General features: G+C 41.5%; 1 protein-coding gene across 1 annotated transcript; it reads left to right on the top strand.

Annotated features, from left to right (window-relative positions):
- The first annotated feature begins 716 nt into the window (after positions 1-716).
- On the top strand, positions 717-17,196 carry LOC148185003 (uncharacterized). The gene is made up of 2 exons (XM_088062445.1): positions 717-856; positions 15,528-17,196. Exons 1-2 carry the CDS (start codon positions 815-817, stop codon positions 16,539-16,541), a joined length of 1,056 nt encoding a protein of 351 aa, XP_087918571.1. The 5' UTR covers positions 717-814; the 3' UTR covers positions 16,542-17,196.
- Positions 17,197-19,505: the final 2,309 nt, after the last annotated feature.

Below are 19,505 nucleotides of genomic sequence, written 5' to 3' on the forward strand. Positions count from 1 at the left end.
TGTCAATGGAATTAGGGCTGTTAAAACTTGCTGCACTTTCAGCATGATCTTAGAAAAGTTCTTCTACTCCATACAATGGATGTTCATAATGTATCTCAAATCATTATCATAATGTATCCCAAATCATTATCAAAATCATAGTGAGCAAGGTTTGATAAGGCTTGAATAACCTCTCAACATTCCTCGCTGTAGGTTATCAGACTTCCCTGGACTTAGGTTCTACATCATGCACTGAAATTAGGATAGAACATAAATGACTGGGCTTTCAGAATCCAAACATACCCAGAAACCCCATCACTGGTTCTGCAGAAAATCAGTTTTTGCTCAGATGTTGAAACACAAATGTGGGGGCATTATTTTAGGAATCAACACCTCAATTGCTGGGCATGTGCATGTGAGGATTTTGGGGTCATGTTCCTCTGTGAAAAGAGAGCAAAGACAAGGCAAAGGACAAGCAGGGCACAGAAAAGAAGCAAGAAGAATCAAAAAAGTACATGATGAGAGAAAGGTGGATGGAGGAGGGGGACTCTAAACATGGGTACTTAAAGTAAGAATACTCCTTTCTTTAAAGAAATGAGTAGAATACAACACATTCATGTGTGCTTTTTTCAGCTCTGGAATCTGCTCAGTCCCTAGGTGCCTGCAGTAATGCTGACCCTAATCTCCCACTTATCTCTCTGTAAGATTTCTAAGCCTTTCAGTCCTCCTGAGCAAACAAGGCACCTGGTCCCTTCCTTCCCTGCTGCAGCAGGTTGAGTACGGCTGAGTACACCCATCTCATCAGGAGGAGAAAGAGGAGGAGACACTTTTGGGAATGATAAAACAACGAGCAAAGCAAGAGCTGCCAGGGCGGCTGGTGAGTGTGGAAGTGATGAGCTTCTTATTGATTGCACAGGAGTCTTGCTTGGAGAGACGGCTGGAAATTTTTACCTTTGAAAATATTACACTGAGAAAGCTGAGAAGACAGCAGGAGCCAGGGCTGATAAGAGGGATCAATGCAGAGCATGGGTGGAATGAGGTTATTAATAAGTAATAGGATTCAGCTTGGGAGCTAATGAAATAAAAAAGACATTTTCTAGTTGGGGCATCTCACAGGCACTTGATTGCTATAGCAATAGCAATGAAGAGATTAGGAACAATGAACTGTACAGCAAAAATGGGCTCAAAATCCCTCCTCGTGGCAGCATCTAGTTAAAAGAATGGCTAAAACAGAACAGTTTTCTAGAAGAGATGTATTTCAGGATATTTAGCAGGGGCTGTAACAGGAACCTGTGATCTTTGGAGCTTGTAAAAATTGAAAATTATGCTGGCAAAAAAAAAAAAGCCATATTAGTTTGCAATCTCAATCCTTCTGGTTGTCATGAACAGTGTGACAATGTCACACAGCTGAAAACTGGATGTTTAGGCTCTACAGATTTCTTAGTCTGCAGACACTGTCTCCCATTATACAGTATGATCTTTCAGGCTTTGGCATCTTTCCCTGAAGGACCACTTGGTATCATCTTTAGGGGAAGAGGCCTGTAGCTGTGAAAGGAAGCTACTTCCCCTCAACTTCATTGAATCCCAACAAAGCTGAAGGAGGGTAGACTTAGCCTGGATGTCAGGAAGGTTAGATATTAGGAGAAATTCTTTACTATGCAGGAACAGGTCACTCACAAGTCACGGACTCCCCTTATCCCTGGAAGTGTTCAAGGCTAGGCTGGATGGGGCTCTGAGCAACCTGGTCTAGTGGAAGGTGTCTTTGCCCATGGCAGGGGGGTGGAAGAAGATGATCTTTAAGACCTTTCCCAAGCCATTCTATGAATCTATGAATGTCTAGTCTTCTTATTCAATCCTCTGTGATGGGTGCAAAACTGGGGAGAGCTCTATTTAACTCTATATATCTTAAAGATTTATCTATGACTGTTCTGTATCCTTTTTCACTACATTTCTTAGGATTTTTCTATAAGTAAAGCATGTTTTTATCTTTTCATGATGTATTTGTCTTGAGATCTCCAGTATCTTCTGACAGATTAGAAAATTGCTACTAAAATAGACCAGCTTATTCCAACACATACATACCTGTAAAGCCAAGCTGCTTATAATAACCACCATCAGATTTTCACTATCAGGGAAAGGATTCAGGAGAAGTTTAACCCTGGTTTTCCTGATTTCCTTAAGGAGATCTCCAAGATCAATGAATTGAACAAAGAAATTGATGGGACACAAATGAGAATACTGGTCTTATTTCTGCAATATGAAAATGTAGATAAGGAGGAAAATCCCACAAGAAGGTGATTACACACCTTTGTAAAGCTGGGGTCCTACTGGGTGGTTTCCCAAATGAGGAAAGCATTTCAGGTGCTTATTGGAGTAACGGGAAAAGAGATAGAATTTCTATTCTAGTTTCAGTCATGATGCCTTCCCAGCAACTGGAAGAGCACTCAAAAAACTGTGAGAGGCCTGAGGTACAGTGCTGAGAGGGAATCTGTGTGGCAGAGGGCACAGGGCATGTTCTCTGCCTGAACTACACAAACCTTCTACAGCTTGTCAGCATAAAGAAGCTCTTCAGGACTGTGCTGTGAGATCAAACCTGCACATTTGGGATGTGGGGTGCTGGTGGCTTTGCAGGTGTGTGGTACCATCTGAATCCTTGGGTAATCCAAAGTAGATTGGTTGTGGTGCTGCTATCACAACATGGCCAATGACTGGTGTTCTGGGAATGTTTCCTCACAAACTGACAGAAGTAAGACCATAGACAAGAACAGCTTCCTCCGTGATCCACACTTTTCAGTCAGCGTCTTTTCTTTATGAGGTGACGGTTTGATGTTAGCCTTAAGATCACAGAGATATTTGTTTAGTCTGCTTGCAATATGGGAACCATATCAGGAGATGTTAAGTCTCCTTATGCTCCTGAGTCTGAGCATTTGGAGATTAAGAGCTGATGTCTGCTAATTCCTTTCATGTTTGGTTTTTTTTTTTTTTTAATCTGTAATGATGGAGTGGACCAAATGTCCTGCAAGGCACCAAGAGGGCTTGATTTTTAATTATTTAAAACAAGTAAGAGGTGTGATTTAAGCCCAACATTGGTCTCCACAGACAAGAGGAACTAAAATCCCTGAGTTTAGTATACACAGTATAATTTATACATACCTCCACTACACAAGGTGGTGTTCATTGCTCTAAAATGGCTGAAGAGCACCTTGAATGATGTTTACAACCTCCCTTGACTCCTTTGAATACCTTCGCTCTTGATTCAACAATTCCTGGGAAGGAGATGCTTAAAAACAACCCTGACCAGGGATTTAACTGAGGGTAATAAGATACACATTGTACCAACTATTTAATCAAGGCAACAACAATCAAATGAGATGTTTAGACAGGGTAGTGGGCTGGTCAGGATGGGAAATGAGTAATAATTTAGACCTGAATTTTAAGGATGGAAATTATCAAGGTAATTAATGACAGTAGCCATGGAAAAGAGCCTTCCTGTCTCTATGATATAAAGTTTCTCAGGTGAGGAGCTCAGTGCAGGCCCATGAAGGAGACAGAGAGCAGGAGGAGGACTTTCTGTTCCTTGATCAGAAGATAATGTCAGGAAACAAATATTGTTTCAGTAAGGCCTCCTTCTCACAGGAATGATGTCCCTTCCTGACTCTAGGCTTCTCCATGCCCCTATTCTTTTCTACCAGAAACACAATTATCAGGAAGGACAGCCAGCACAAGACTCCACTGAGAGGGGGCCCTTTCCCCTGAAGATGTTCCTAGGGATGGGGAATGAAAAGCCACTCCTGCTCCACAGCTGGTGGCCTGCCATGCCTGTTCACATCTGGCTGTGACAGCTGCTCTAGAGGAAAGGGTCCCTGCTCATGGCAGGGGCTAGAAAGGTCCCTTCCAACCCAAACCACATTCTGTGGTTTTATGATTGTGTGATTCTATGTATTTGTGCTTTTATCTCCTTTTCTGGGTTACTGATTGAATGTGCTAATAGCATCTAAAGCTAGAGAGAGGAGCTGATATTTAATTATTATTCAAGCTTATGAGAAAGGAAAGAAAATGTATCTGAAGATGATTAGAGAGCTCCCCTTCTGCCCCCTGACCAGCTAAGAATCTGTTGTTAATAGCTTTAACTTCCCATTATGCTCTGATAGGATTTGCCTCTCAAAGCACTCTGACTAGATAAGACAGTAGGCTGCTGAATTAGAATAAGCAATACAGGCACACAAAAGATGTGTGGGTGTGCCAATGGACACACCACCTTGATGGCTAAGGTAGCCCACTGTACCTCTCATCAGAGAAAACCAATCCCAAAAGCATTCCAAGTGTTATAGGGAGAAATTGCTTCCTTCACAAGTAAATTGCAGGGGTCAGGAGCAGAAGTTGTGGTGAGACAAAGCAAGGAGAGCCACAGACCTGAGACTCAAGGTCCATGAGCTGAGAGCAAGATGAGGTGCTAAACAGTGCTAAGAGAAAGCATCTGAGTCTTTGGGAGACAGTACTGGTCTGGGTGACTTTTGAAGCTGAAAATAAAACTGTAGACAGAGATATTTTTAACAGACCAAAGATGTTCATCCTATGGAAACTAATGAGTGCACAGCTCTACTGATGAGGAAAACCCTGCATTTTTTTCAGAAAATCAGGAGGAAGCAAGATGCTGCTAACACTTGAATTTGAGGCCTTGCATGGAATTTTGAACAGGAACAGGCTTCATATTCACTTTTCTTCACTTTTAAGAATGCTTAAATGGGCTATTTGCACACATGTAGTGAGTGAGAGTCACTGGATCCTCAGCTGAGGAACATATGGAATGCCCAAGAGGAATATGTGTGGGAGGTATCCTTTTTCCATAGCCACACATAAATTGGGGTGAAGACTATGTACAATAGAATTGTCCTGGTGGATTTGAAACAATCCCCATCTTCATTCTGCCTCTGTTGAAATCAAGGGCAGTACCATCATTGATTATAAAAGGGAGCAGTATCAAGGCCTCCTGGGATCTGGAAGGATTTCCCAGGGCGTAGCTATGTGTTACAGTACAGACATCTGACTTTGAATAATACTGAAGATTTCCTTGCTGGCTTACTTCTAAAACCCACCAAAGTGAACAGAAAGCTTTCCACTGAGAGATTAATTTCTGAGCACAAGGGCAGAACAAACCCAAATTTTTAGGAGGGACTTCAAACCTATGGATAATATAATTATCTGGATTAGTGTTATGGACCATACTGGAAAAGCTCTAACTTTAAATTATACTCTCCAGGAGAGCTGAAATTATCTCCATGACCAGCTCAGATACCAGGAAAAGTCCTTGTGCTTTCAAGGGACAGCAGCTTACCTGGAGAAGCACACAGCTGTCTTAGTCCTGGCATTGTGCTGGAAAGCTACTATTTTTCCAGGATTTGTTTGTCCTGTGCAGTGAGATGTATTTAACTTCCATGAGAAAAGCTGGTTTTTGTTACATCCTGACTCCTGGGTGCAAAGCAATGGTAATAAGGAGTAAAATAAATAAAATAGTGGGAGATGAGTACAGTCACCAAAATTCCTATGGAGTTAGCAAGCTGAATTCAGAAATTCCACAATGAAATTATTAGATCTTCCTCCCACATGAACACTTGGACTAATGGGGGCATCTGCAAGTAAGGGTGTCCTATTCATTGGCAAGGTCACTGGAACATCACCAACATGTAAAAATTCAGATGCTCCCAGGCTTGGTGGATTAGGTGCTCCTTATTCCAATAACTTGGTTCCTTGGACATCAGGAGACAGAGTGGGGAGCCAGTGCTGTAGGAGTTTTTGTCTGGTTTAAAGCTGGTTGTCTTTTGGCCAAAAGTTAAACACGCAGTCAGAGTGAGGCAAAGGGTCTGTTTGTGTTTCCAAATTAAGTAAAGTCAGCTGCTAAGTGTTGAATCAAAAAAGCAGCTCTTGGCTGATGGACTAGAAAAGGCTTAAAAGCACAAGTCACAAGTGCCAAGATCTCAATACCTCATGATTCAGAAGAAATAAAAACTGCTGCTCTGTGCCATTCAATGGTACATTAAGTGTCTCCAGGACAGCACCAGTGATCCATGTGGGCAGGATCAGCAAATTCTGCATGGGATATTCTAAGATTTTTGGTCCTAAAACAGAACTGGTTGCAGTTATTGCAACAACAGCTCTTTGACACATTAAAGAGAAGACAGAAGAAAGGCAGTGAAGGATGCATTGAGTCTTCAGTGACCTTTCAGTAATAAGCTAGGTAGCATAATACAGCTTAGATCCCTGAGCTCCTAAGGATGAGGAACAATTGTTTGGTGAAATTTGATTAGATTAGAGATTTACTGGATTTTATAAACCCACCAGTATCTAAGCCAAATATCTCTGCAGAGGTATTTGTACCCACAAAGCCACATGGGTAAACAAAAAAAAAAAAAACAAACAATGCAACACAACAACTCTCTCCTTTTCTTCATGCTGGGATCAATAAATGATACAAGATCCTGAAATCTGATCCAAGAGGGTCTCAGAAGCTCCTGCACTTCCCAAAAATAGTCTGAATGTTTTGCCTGGAACAAGACCAGAAAGGCAGCAAGCCCCCATGAACTCTGTAGACCAGACAAGATTTTGAAAGGATTTTTGGCTCCTCATTGCACTCAGCTTAGCCCATAACAGGAGCATCTGGATGGAGCCCTAAGTGTAATACAGTTATTAGGCTAAGTTTAATTACTGCATCTCTACCCCCACCAGGGAACCTACCTGGTTTTATTATGGACTCTAAGCTGCAGGTGACACAAAAGTGCCCAGCTATCTGTAGATCCCTTAAGAAGCAAACAGGATAAGAATTTAATCCTCGGTAGCTCACGGATAAACTATCTCCAGTTTTCTTCAGCTGAGACAAATTGATTGGGGGAGGTCCTACAACATAACTTGTCTGTCAAAGCTCTCCCCCTGTGCTTGAACCACTCCAGAACAACTCATTAATACAGAGACATAAAAAAGTCTTTGTGCTTGGATTATCTTCTCCAAATTGGGGAAACAGCCTGAAATTGCTGTTCTGGTTGATTCCATTTGAATCCTTAGAGAGATGCTTTACCCCACAGATCCAAAATGGAATCTCTTTTGTGGCAAAGTGAAATAATGCTGAGAGCAGTCAGACACAGTGAAGTCATTAAATCTTCTATACTTCAGTTCAGCCTGGTTTTGAGAGGTTTAAATGATGCACAGCAGGTAATCTCATCCTTTAAATCAAAGGAAGTACCTTCACTCACTCTAAATCATAGTATCTGGGAGGGTTGGGATCTTCCTGCTTAGGATTTTTTATTGGTTGTGGATAACTTTTCGTGGTTTTGTTCAGTGAACAGTGGTTCAGATTTTGGCAATGTCACCATGTAATCATGCTTTATTTGATTGAGTAGACTTGAATGGGCTTTGCTCCTACGGTAACAAACTTCTAGCTGCAATTGTTCTCAGCTTTTTGAAGGTGTCATTAACCATTCTTCCCAGCAGCCTGGTTCTCCCTGTGACTTTGGCTTTCCAAGACTGGATCTCAAAAGTTTCAAGGTTACAGTGGGCAAAGAGAAAGAGAGTCAGTGACTGGGAAAATGAGATCAAGCCTTTTTCCATCTTTTCCCTAATCCTGGACTAGACTGAAGCAACCCCAGCAGTGAGAGGCTGCTGTACGTTCTGCCAGCCTCAGGGGCTGCTTGTGGAGGACGGTGTCAGCACGATCCTTCTGCCCCACCCTGGCTCCTGTCTGTGGCCCTGTGCCCTGAGCTCGGTGCTGAGCAGAGCTCTCACCGTGCCAGCTGCTGCTGGGATCTCCGGCTGCTCCTCACAGACTTTGTGCCTACATCAGCCAGCCAGGTGGAGTTACAGCTAAGATTTTGGCAGTATCTGCAACTCTGAGGCTGTGTTTAAGGTCACATTTCTGTAGCTGTGCTTGCCTCCATTTAATCTTGTTTGCTCTGACGTCAATGCAAATGCAGCAGCAAGCCCAGGCTGCTAGATGCTCTCTCTGTTATTATGTTTTTTTCTCTCTTCAATCAGTGCTGGCTTCTTAAGATTGAGTTAAAATTACTATGGGGAGGGGTGGGCTGTTTTAACAGTGCAGCAGCTATTGTGTTGGCATATTCTACCCAAAAACAGAGTATCTGCACTTAATAATTCTGTTCAATTGATCTTGTTACAACAGCCAAAAAGCTGAGTTCACTGTGATCTGCGTGTGCTTGTGGCCTGGTGTGATTCAGCCCTAAATGCTTATATATTAGCCCTGCCTATTTTAAACATAAACAATTTACTACCTTCATATGAATTAAATTTTCATGGCATAGATTAATGAATTCTGCCTACCATCTGGAACTACAGCAGTCTCCAAATGGTGCAGGGATCCACATGTCATTGAAATGTAGCCCTTCCCAGATCAGAGCACAGGAACTGAACAGCACTGCAGCACTTTAGGACCACTGGGCAGAGTGGAATACACCAAACACTGTCCTGCTGAAGCCAGAGGTAAATTTAGGTTGCAAGAGATTATAGTGATTTTCTCGAGCAGTGCAACAGACTCACAATTCCTAAAAAAATATCTAAAGGACGTGCCTTGATTGTGAGGCTCAGAGATATTCAGTGACTTGTCTCTGGCTCAGTGGACTCAGTCCATACAAAAAGTAGAACAGCTCCTACATTCCCTGCCCACCCACTGCAATCCCTCTAAAGCAGCCTCTGTTTGAAGAGCGAAAGGCAGAAGAGCCAGATAATAGGCTTGAGGATAAAAAAAGTGACATCAAAATCCTTCAACATCCATGTCATTAGTGGATCAGAGGATGGGCTGTCGTTTATTCTTCTGGCCTTAAATGCTACAGCGTTCAACAAGGAAATGGTAAGTTTTCAGGGAATTGGAAAGCTGAAGCCTTTCAGGTTGTGTTTAATCATTTTTTCACGAAGAATCTCTATTTGTAAGATCCCTGCTGTCAAAGCATCAGTGGATTAGCAGGACTAGCAGGTAATTCTGCTTTAACATCAATACTGGTATAACACTATATGCTACCCACAGTTTAATAGGAACTTGTGAAAAATGTATTTAAGGAGTGAGAGTCTGAAGTGAGTAATAGCCACAGAATGTGGACAAGAAAATTATCACAAAGGGTAGAATTCAGGGCCCGTCCCAGCCATTAAAGAGCTGGAGTCTCCTTTGCAGACTCCAGAGCACTGCTGGCTCCCTGGTCTGAGCTTCTCTCCTTTGCCTTTAGCCACTGCAGCCACAAAGTAGGACAAGATCTCCTGGAAGATGGGATCCCCCCAGTCTGAAGTACCTGCTTTCAGAGACTGTGAGCTGGTCATTATCCAGCACTGTGGAGGATGCCTCAGGCATGCACCTCAGACTGGATTCTAACAGCTGAAGAGGGCAGAACTGGCTCCTGTCCATTGCTCACAGCCTTAAACTGCTCCCAAATGCCTCCCCCAAATCCTTTCCCGCTATAGGAATCTACAGTTCTAATGAAACTAAACCTGAAGCAACCCATTGGGAACGTGTCCTAGTGAAAATATGAGACAATCCTGGTCTAGAAACAACCTCAAATCCTCCTGTTAGAGATGTGGAGATAAAAATGTGTTGCAGCAAGGGGTAAGAAAGTGAGAGAGGAGCTTTTAGCCTTATAACTGGACATTCTAGAAGGTTTTGGCAGTGAAGCCAATTGTATTAAATTGTCCTTGTCAAAGGGTGCATCCAAAGATGCCCTTACCACCAGACCATGCAGTCATGTCATTTTTTCACTTCTGGCCTAATTGCCCAAAGAAAACAAAAAAAGGAACAATTCTGGCAGGAGAAATGAGCCCCCAGTTCTGTGGAGAGATGGGATATGTGGGCTTGAGGGTCTCTGAAGAAGTGAATTTTCTAACCCATATGTTCTAAGAAAAATAATGGCACTGCTGACACCTCCTTTTCAGAAGACAGGGATGCTCATTCTTCTGTTCTGAATGAAATATTGCCTGGCAGAGCTGAGAGAAGGTGCTTGTCTCCCTGGGTATTTCTGAGTGCAATGGATGAGTGGCACCCAGAGAACAGGCAGATTGAATGATGGCAGAGCTGCTCTCCCTGACTCCAAGGTGCTGGCCTCTGTAATCTGTGGGATAGGGCAGGGTACCACATTAATTCCTAGGCATGAGCTTCCACTGCAGCAAACAGCTCCATCACTCTGGATTTTACAGTGCCAAACCCTAAATTAAGAAAAAAAAAACAGCAAGGGAAGAGCTCAATCTCTTTTCAGGTTCTGCTTGTGATCTTTGTGGGCTTGTAACATAAGCAGGAGCTGGTAGCTAGCAGGAAATACTGCATTTTTCATTTCTGCTTCTCTTCCCTCACAGCAGTGGGATTTAGGCTTGTGCTGTGATGTCAGATACACACCCCCAGGTCAGCAGCGGTCCAGCTGCATGTACAGACATACACAGTCTTGTTGAGATGGCAGGGATTCAGAGGTGCTCAGAACTTTGGGAAATCAATCTTCTTATTCTAACCATTGACACTAAGATTTTTGAAGCTGAAGCTGGAATTTTGAGTTACAGTCTAGATCCTTCAATATGTTGGCTGAATTTAAGGAGTTGAATCCAGTGCTACTGTTGAAAAACAGGTCATTTATTTATATCTTAAATCTGGATTTAGAAGTCTAATATTAGTTGCTCATTTTTTATAAATTTCTGTCTTGATCTAAATAAGGAACAATATCCCTATTTAGAGGTGGAAGCTGGAAAAGTTAGTTTACATGACTTACTTGTCATTAGGACTGGAGATCTGCACTTCCTCTTCTTTCCTGCAACATTGCAAATCCCAGGAAGAAGCTTCCCAGGACTGAGGTTTCTCAGTAAAGCTGGGGAGGCACATGGGAAATCTGGAGACTCCATGGTTTGGAAATTGAGTGTGCCTGCAAGGAACAATCTGCTGTGGGATTCCTAGAACTCAAACTGGTCTCCTCATGAATTCCAGGAGGAGCTATTAAAGTAATAATGACATTAGGAGTAAGAGCGTGCCAAATTGTATAAAATTGGGTAATTCCTCATAAGATCTGCCAACTTTCATGAACAAATCTGAAATGTTTTCACAAAGCATTCTTTCAGGTTAATGATTGCAAATACTAGGTTATGTCCCAAGCCTTCACTCACCTACAAAATAAAACCCAAAATGTAAGAACAACTCCTCCACAAGCAAAACTTGTACTTGACATAATTTTTAAGTATTCACAGGTATTTTTTTTCAGGTTTTGATTATTCAAAGGCACCACCTTTTATAGACAACTTGTTTTCTGAAGATTAAGTTATCTGGAATTGAACCTGTTTTGGAAGCTAACGTAACTTCATTTCCCCTGTTGATGAGTAGCTTAAACTCCCTAGTGCCTTATGGTTCAGGAGAGGGAGTCAGTACAAATTTACAGGTGAAAAACACTGTCACAGAGGGAAGAAACATCTCCCCTGCATCCCATGAGCAGCCTGTGCTGGAAAAGGGATTTGAAACCAGTTCCCTGATAATGAGCTGGTTTTCAGAGCACTCTAATGTCTTTTCTTTGTTCTGTTTTGAAACTATTCTTTCTGCCACTGCTGTTTTAAGACACCAGTGGTGCAAAGGGAGTTGTGGCAGCATGTGACACCATCTCTGGATCCTGCACTGAGGAAACATAGCAAGAATTTATTTGTATGAAGTCCCTGTACTCAGTGCACCTTGGTACCTGTCTGTTTGGGGATCCAAGAGAGCCAGGTGTGATGTTAGCACTGTGTTCAGTACTGACAATTATGAACACGGTTATGTTTTATCTTTATCAGCCAAATGGACCCTCTGACCTCCTCAGACGCACTGGCTCACAGGCAATATAACATTCTTAAATTTTCTAGCACTGCAAATGATGATTTAAGTCCCTGACATTGCAGGTGTGATAATGATGCTATCTGAAAAGGTGCAAGGCTGCATATTTAAGGCTTTTCTGGGAATTATTCAGATGCTGTCTCTGTTTTCTGTATTGTTCATTCATGATGACCTGGACTATTTACTGTACATACACAATCTGCAGTGGAAGCAAAGCCATTCATCCCTAGATGTTTAAACTGAATTGTTTCTCTCCCCTGATGAATGACAGTATGTGTAATGGATCTCCACATGCCAGAGGGGTTTTCAGTGGCAGAGCTTCAGGCATCACATGGAGAATTAAAGCACACTGAAGGCTTGGTGTTTATTTTGGAACTGAACTAAAATAAAATCCACTCTGGGAGAAGCTTTCAGCCAGATAAGCTGGAGGATTTGATCTGTGAACTTCCTTTCTTAGGTATTTCTGTCCTCCCCTTTGAGCTGCAGCAATCAGTTGATACACGTGATGATGGGAAGGAAAAGCATCAGAGTTGTGTAACATCTGCTTATCACTACAGATTATCCTGTAGCAATGAGATTAAAGCTTTTTGTTATGTAGGAAGAATTTGGGATTTAGAGTGGTGTTCTTGTGTGTGTGTGTATGTGTGTGTGTGTGCATGCTTTCTTTTTTTTAACTCTTATGAAATGCACTATAAATTTGGTTTAATTGAGCAAGGAGAGGAAACCTCATGAGGGTGACTAAGAAAACAGGGATTTTTAAAGGAAGCAAAGATCACATATTCATAGAATGGTTTGGGTTTGTAGTGACCTTCAACATAAGATAATTCCAACCCCCCTGCCATGGACAGCATTGCTAGACCAGATTTCTCAAAGCACCATCCAACCTGACCTTAAGCATGATGTATGTACAATCATGTATGCTACCAACCAAATATTGCCTCCTGGCAGGTACATCCACGACAGGACTGAATTGGTGAAGTATTTTGGAGCCATATGGGGAAGTGACGTGCATAAAATAGTGGTTTGGATCTCAAGCCCTGCAGAGCCTGGTGACAGCACAACAACCAGCTTCTTTTCCCTGCTGACAGATTGACTTCCTGGCTAAAGTCCAGCTGGTTGTCAGGTTATCTAAACTCATGTTATGTGCTTGGCTCACTTTGGTTCCCCGTTTTTGCCAGGTGCATGCCAATAGAACACCTCAGGGTGCCAGAGGCTGCTTTGTACCTGTCTGATTTAATCAGATGTAGAACAACACATGCGAGGACCAATACTGGAAAGGAACCTCAGCTCAATCCCTTCTTTTCATCCAGTCATCAAACTGATGCACCAGGTTTCTGTAAGACTCTTTCAAATCTCACTTTTAGCCCATAATCAAGTGTTTATTGCCCTGCAATCATCAGACTTCTGAAATCAAAATGAGTTAAAGATAGTAGAAGCACGTCTCTCTAGGGCCCTAAGTCTGGGTACTAAGATGGCTTTAGAGGGACATCAGATTCCTGTTTAAAGAGGGCACTGAGTTTCCTAGATCTGAAACCACTCCATGCCAATTTGCCAATGGGCATATTGTAAATTTAGTTAAATAGTGGTAATGTACTGTGACACTTTATTTCTGCTGTCCCGTTACTGTGCAGCTTATATCAGAAGGATCAGCAAGCTGAGACCAGGAAAGAAGGTGTTTAAATTACATGAAGGTTGTGGTTTCTAAATAAAGGCTGGTGATCCCTTTGATAATTTCACTATCATAATACTTTGATCCAGAGGACCTGAAGCAGTCATTCTTTACATGCATCTCTCATTTACTGCAAAGGGAATTTTGGGCACTGAGCAATTACCTACACAAGACTGGGCCAATTATTTAATTAAATTTTAACTGTGAGTATATACATAGCAGATGGACATTTCTGGAAGGTACTGAGCAATGTGTGCATGGGAACAGAGGATGCAGCTTGCACATTAGCCTTGGATGGGGTTTAAGTGTATTAACATTAGGAATCCAATCAGATTTAGGCAGTGTGTAAGATTTCCCCAAGCCTTCTTAGCATGACTGAATTTTCCTCAGAAGATCAGCAGAGAATGAACCAATCACTTGGTCACTATTGTCTGAAACCAGCATGAGAACAAAATATGGTCATGGGTAGAAAGTTACATTGTCTAGGCAGATTGTTCTATAGGCTTGGCTATGTAGCTGGGTTTTAGATGAGTACTAGATTTTTAAAGGTAAGTAAAAGTCTTTTTAACCAAAATATTTTCAAAATAATAACGCATTGATAATACATTGCTTGCCTTTTCTTTCCTTCTCTCCCATATCTCCATTTGCATTACAGCTTTCATTCTGTCCCATTGCTTTATATTCCTGCATTGGAGTAGAAGGGTTTATTTATGTTTATTTTATTTAATTTCACATTTATAGAGTCATGGGCATCCTTAAGTGTTTTCCTGGAAAACTGAAAGCAACAGAAAGGGCAGGATGAGTATAATTTTTATTTACAATGATACTAAACTTAGGCACTTAAAAAAAAAAATCCCATCAGCAACACTGAACAGGAATTAGCAAACCAGACTTAATTAGATGAGATGAAAGGAGCTCATGTTCTTTACTTGCCAGAGAAAAAGCTGGTTAATACTATAATTTAATAAGATATCTTTGTGATAATAAGAGCTAGAAGTCTGAGATACTGAGATACAGCCAAGAATATTGTTTTTGTCTCTCCCATAAAACTTATCGTGTGTACAAAGAGCAGAGTATGAATGAAAAAGTTGCCTTAGGGAAGAGGACTTCCTTCTTTGGGCAGAAGCAAGAACAGACCCCATCTCCTGATGCTGCCCATGAGCCTGTCATTGCCTGTGCAGGACTAGAAATTGAACAGCAAAGGCCTATTTACCGAGAGATTCTTATATTATTGACAACAATTATCACTGGTTATTGATTCTAATGCTTTTTCCAAGCCACAAAGTTTCTCTGAACAAGGGCAAGTAAATAACTCCAAGTTTGCCACATCTGCCACTTAGCAGTGTCTTCAGTTAATAGCCCAGATTTTTGAAACTGAGTAGTATCCACAGTATCCTGAACAAATCTGGGCATATTTCAGGGTATTTTCCATTGAGATGAGCAAAATCATTATCAGTTTGTTGGTCTCTTCTTTATGGAAAAGTACCTTGTGCAGAATTTTGGTGGAAATGAAGGAACTTACTCTACCCTGTAAAGCAAGTGTCAGTATATGCAAAAGTCCAGATCACAGAATGTCAGAGGAAAAGGGAAGGACCATGCCTGAACCTCAGCTAGCAGTTTCCCCAAACTAACATTTATCCTCTGGTATTTTCCATGTTTTTAAGAGGCCCTAAACTTCCTTGAAATTAGTGAGTACAGTGTGCAGTCTGGGCCTGCTCACTGCTTAGGAAGGACACAATATTTGGGACAAAGTAGAAAGAGGAGTGGTAATGTTTGAGTTGCACTGGAGACAGACATGGAGGAGACAAGCCCTGATTCCTCAGCTGTCAGGTTAATTTATTCTCTAGATACGGAGACTAAATTTTCCCTTTATTTTGGATTACCCTGGGGCAAGGCAGTTTAAGCAGCACGGTGATTAGGATTTAAGGTTAAGAGGAGTACACTCCAAGAGACACCAAGTTTTCACCCTTTTCTAACTTAAAAACATTGCATAAAAACCTAACTGAGGATTAATACAATGTAGGAGAGTGATCTCCACATCTATTTGTTTTCTTTCAGAGTGCCCCAATGGCTGAAGAAAAGCCCAAGCATAACTGCACTGTCAGTGAAGTCACAATTGTGAACCTGCAGCCAGACAAAAATCCAGTTCTCCTCCTGGCGGGAGGGAAGCCAGGAAGAGATCATAGAAACCTTGGTCTCCAGCCTCCTCCTCCAAGGATTTCAGAGAAGAAGCCATGTCAGGGAGAGAAAAAATTGTGTCCAGAAAAGGTGAAGAAGGAGGGAATTTTGTCTCCCAGCCTGCATCGTGTAAATGAGTTGTGTAGCACAGAGAACATCACCCTGAAGAGACCAGTGAAGTTGGCCCCTCTGGAGATCCCTGTGGAAGTAAAAGAAGCCCAGCTCCAAAAGATTATGAGCATCCAGAGAGAAGCCCAAATGGCTGCCAAGAAGCTGATGGTGGTCAACTCCATCCACAATGAACCCCATGTGAAACGGGTAAAGAATATGGCTCAGGGGGAGCTGGGAAACCTCCAAAAGATAAAGCTGAATGAGAAGGCTGCTCTGGAGAACAAAGATGGTCCTCTACCCCCTAAAAGCATCAAACCCCTTGGAGAAATCCAAATTATTTTGCCTTCAGAGACAACCTCTAAGTCAGCTAAAGAGGCAGGTGCTGAGGAGGCTCCCAAGACACTCTGTAAGCCATTAATCCCCACCCTCCAGGTGTCTGATATGCATGGAGAGTCCAACAGCCCTGACAGCATCCCTGATTCCAGGCAAAATGTTCCTCGGCGCCGATTCAGATTAAGACACACAAACGAGCAGCAGGAAGACACCGGGAAAGCCAAACCCTTAAAGGCCACAGATCCAAGTGTGGGAGAAGGCAAGAAGAAAACTGCAAGTCAGCGAACACAAAAAACCCTCAGTGACGCCAGCAAGCTCATTGAAAATGTGTCCAAAAAGCAGAAGGAACAAGGAGCAAAGCAAAGGGAAATGGATGAAGCCTCTTTTGTGAGGAGGCAGTCTATTCGAAGGATGGCCTTGGGAGACATCATCCAGGTGGATGATGACTGAATGTCACAGAACAGATACCCAGGAAGATGTTTTAGACTGCTTAGGTAGAAGTTTTCAGAAGAGGGCATGGAGACATCAGTAATCCACCAAGTAAAAATAAGGTGATACTGTTGAACAACTCTGTCATTTCTGAGATGCTCAAACAAGTAGCTCAGAGGAAATAACCTACTCTCCTCAACACTAGAAAGGCCTCAGATATCCTGAGCTCAGCATGGAGTGTACTTTTCAAGACATATGGACCATGCAGAAAAAATCTGGATGTGGACTGGGTGGAGGGATCAAGAGGAAAACAGGAGCCTAGAAAATACAGTGTCTGGGGCTTTTTGCTCCTGAGAATACTGCCCTTGCACCCACAGCTCTGGCAAGTTTGTTTCAGAAAGACAAAATTAAAATGTTCTTCATATTTACTGTTGGCAGAACAAAAAATAATTAGTGTATGTTTAGCAGGAGACATTCAAGTCAGAAAAGGAGAAAAACTTTTAAGGACAACAAACACTGAAGAATATTGTTTACCAAGATGGGAATCTCTGTCACTGAAATTTTTAATAATGCATTAGGCAAACACCTGCCAAGGATGTTTTCAGATGAATTAATCCTTCATTCACACACAAGGACTGGATGATCTGTAATGTCCTTCAGTCTCAATTTTCTTATATTATATGGTCTATCTTTTCAGTTGTCCATTTGCAGGGCTACTAACTAAGCCATGTAGTGCAAAAAGGCACAATAAATGCAACTTTTCACTTTGTACTGATTCTTCTTCCTTGTCTTACAGTTCATGCCAAGATATTAATTGAATTCTTCAAAAGGCAGCATCTGATGCTGTTTTCCCTTGGTTTCTTCAGACTTCTGTTGTTTTACAATTTCTTGGTAAATGGTGGAAGAGTTCATCCACATATTTTTTTTTTGTTTTGTTTTGTTTTGCCTTTTTTACCTTTTCACCTTTGATCACTTTTTAAGATCTTAGTCATCTTTTAAAGATTGAATATTGGGTTTATGTGAAATATAGAATAAACCAAGCATATGCAGTCTCAACTTAGTTCCCTTTAGAATCTTTTTAGGGAGAAAAACCTATTTCATGGGGTTTAAGACTGGTATTATGACAATTTGGTAGAGATTCCAGTACAGTGGAAATATTATTAATAAGATTAACATGCAATAATAATTGTTTTATAAATGATTTTTACAGCAAGAATTAGGATGTTCAATGATACTTCACTTCTTTGATTGCTTGATTTGTTTTTGTTAAAGGTGGTCAAATGATCTTAGAACCTGGGACTTAAAAAAAAAAATGGTGAGACTTGCCATAAAACCTCAAGAGTAGGTAAAAATACATGGATGTCTAGAAAAACATAAGGTGGATAGATGCAGCAGAACTCAGCTTGTAAACATGCTGATGTTGGCAGGAAATGAGAAAAGAAGAATGAAGATATTTTGGTATAGAAAAGAGGTGAGCCTTTTTTTGTCCTCTAATTCTTTCTGCTATGTACATGATGAAGGCAGCCAAAGACAGAGCAGACAAGGGCTTAAATATATTTAAGCATTCTTCTGCATTCCAACAATATCAGAAAATATTAAACTTTGTTTGGATGGTTTGTTTCCTGATTTGTCTCTTAGTAGGAGAAAACCCACATGACAGAGATTCTTTTGGAATTTGTTCTTGAGTGTTTCTTGCTGTAGAGAAAACAGAAATCGCCAGGATTGAAATTCTGCCCAGGCTTGTCACAGCAGCAGTAGCTGTATTTATACAGATCATTCACCCCGTGACTTGCCACCACCTTTATCTGTCAATTTTCTATGCTAAGAATACCTGGGGAATGAGGGCTCACAACTATCCAGACCAGATAATTCAAGGTGAATAAGGATTTTTGTAGTAGCTGCTGCATTTCTTTAAGCTGTGATGTAAGGAGGTCCCCCAAATGGGTGTTTGAGGCCAGCTGGTTGAGTCTCCTGCCTTGGAAATACAATGACATCCAGGATGAACAACTCCTCCAATTGTCTGTGGGAGGGCCACTACAGGTGTCAGAATGACTTTCTATTCCTCTACTCTTTTACTGAGCTCTTTTAATGCAAATAAATGCTTTAAAACAAATTTTTAACAAACAAATGATTAGGTGATGCTTTAAAAAATGTGAACTAATGAGACTGAAAAGAACTTAAATATCCCAACTTTCTCCTATGGCTGCAATGACAAATTGCTGGATGCACAGGTAGAAGACTTTTGATTGGGAAAAGGGACTAAAAACTTCTTTCATCTCAAGCATAGAAAGGTCACTGAGGAAATGGTATCTCCAGGACTCAATATCCAGCTTTATATGGAATTTCATGCTTTGTGTCCCATGCTTCAAAGACTCTCTTCATTTACGGGAAAAGTGTCAGAGGGCTAGTCTGAATTCTGGGAAACTTACCTTCCATGAGACAGACAAGAAGTTTGAGCTGTAGTTTGTAAAAGATTCTTCAGAAAGAAGGAAAAGAAAATAGAAATAATTTAGTAGAAGCTGAATCTTGAGATATTCATGTAGGAATTGGGTTCAGCATTTTAACTTGGGCTGATGTCCAATACAAATGCATTCTGGCTCTTTGCGCTGCTTAGACCTCCCCACCACCCTCTTATGCTGGCACTGCTTCTCAAACAGCAGCACAGAGATGTGGAGCAGTGAATTTAACATCAAAAATTCCCCCAAAAGATGAGTATTCAACTGGGATCTGCATCAGGCTTGATTTAGTGAGTTGTTTCACTGGTGCTTGAGTCAGCATGAAGGTGACAAGGACAGGGAAGCACACATTTCTTCTGGTCTCTGCCTGGGCTTCTGTCATGCTGAAGTGTATCTAAATTATACTCTAAAGGCAGTAAAACCTGCGTACCAAAGTGCCAAGAGTGGGCTCTGTGACACAATACAAATATTTGAAAAACCTGGGCACCACCCTCAGACTTCTGAGACTGAAGAATAATGGTGGCTTTGC

The sequence above is a fragment of the Pseudopodoces humilis genome, chromosome 1, assembly GCF_049639895.1.
Source record: "Pseudopodoces humilis isolate 2021_Gansu_Grassland_sample_001 chromosome 1, ASM4963989v1, whole genome shotgun sequence".
Lineage (NCBI taxonomy): Eukaryota > Metazoa > Chordata > Aves > Passeriformes > Paridae > Pseudopodoces > Pseudopodoces humilis.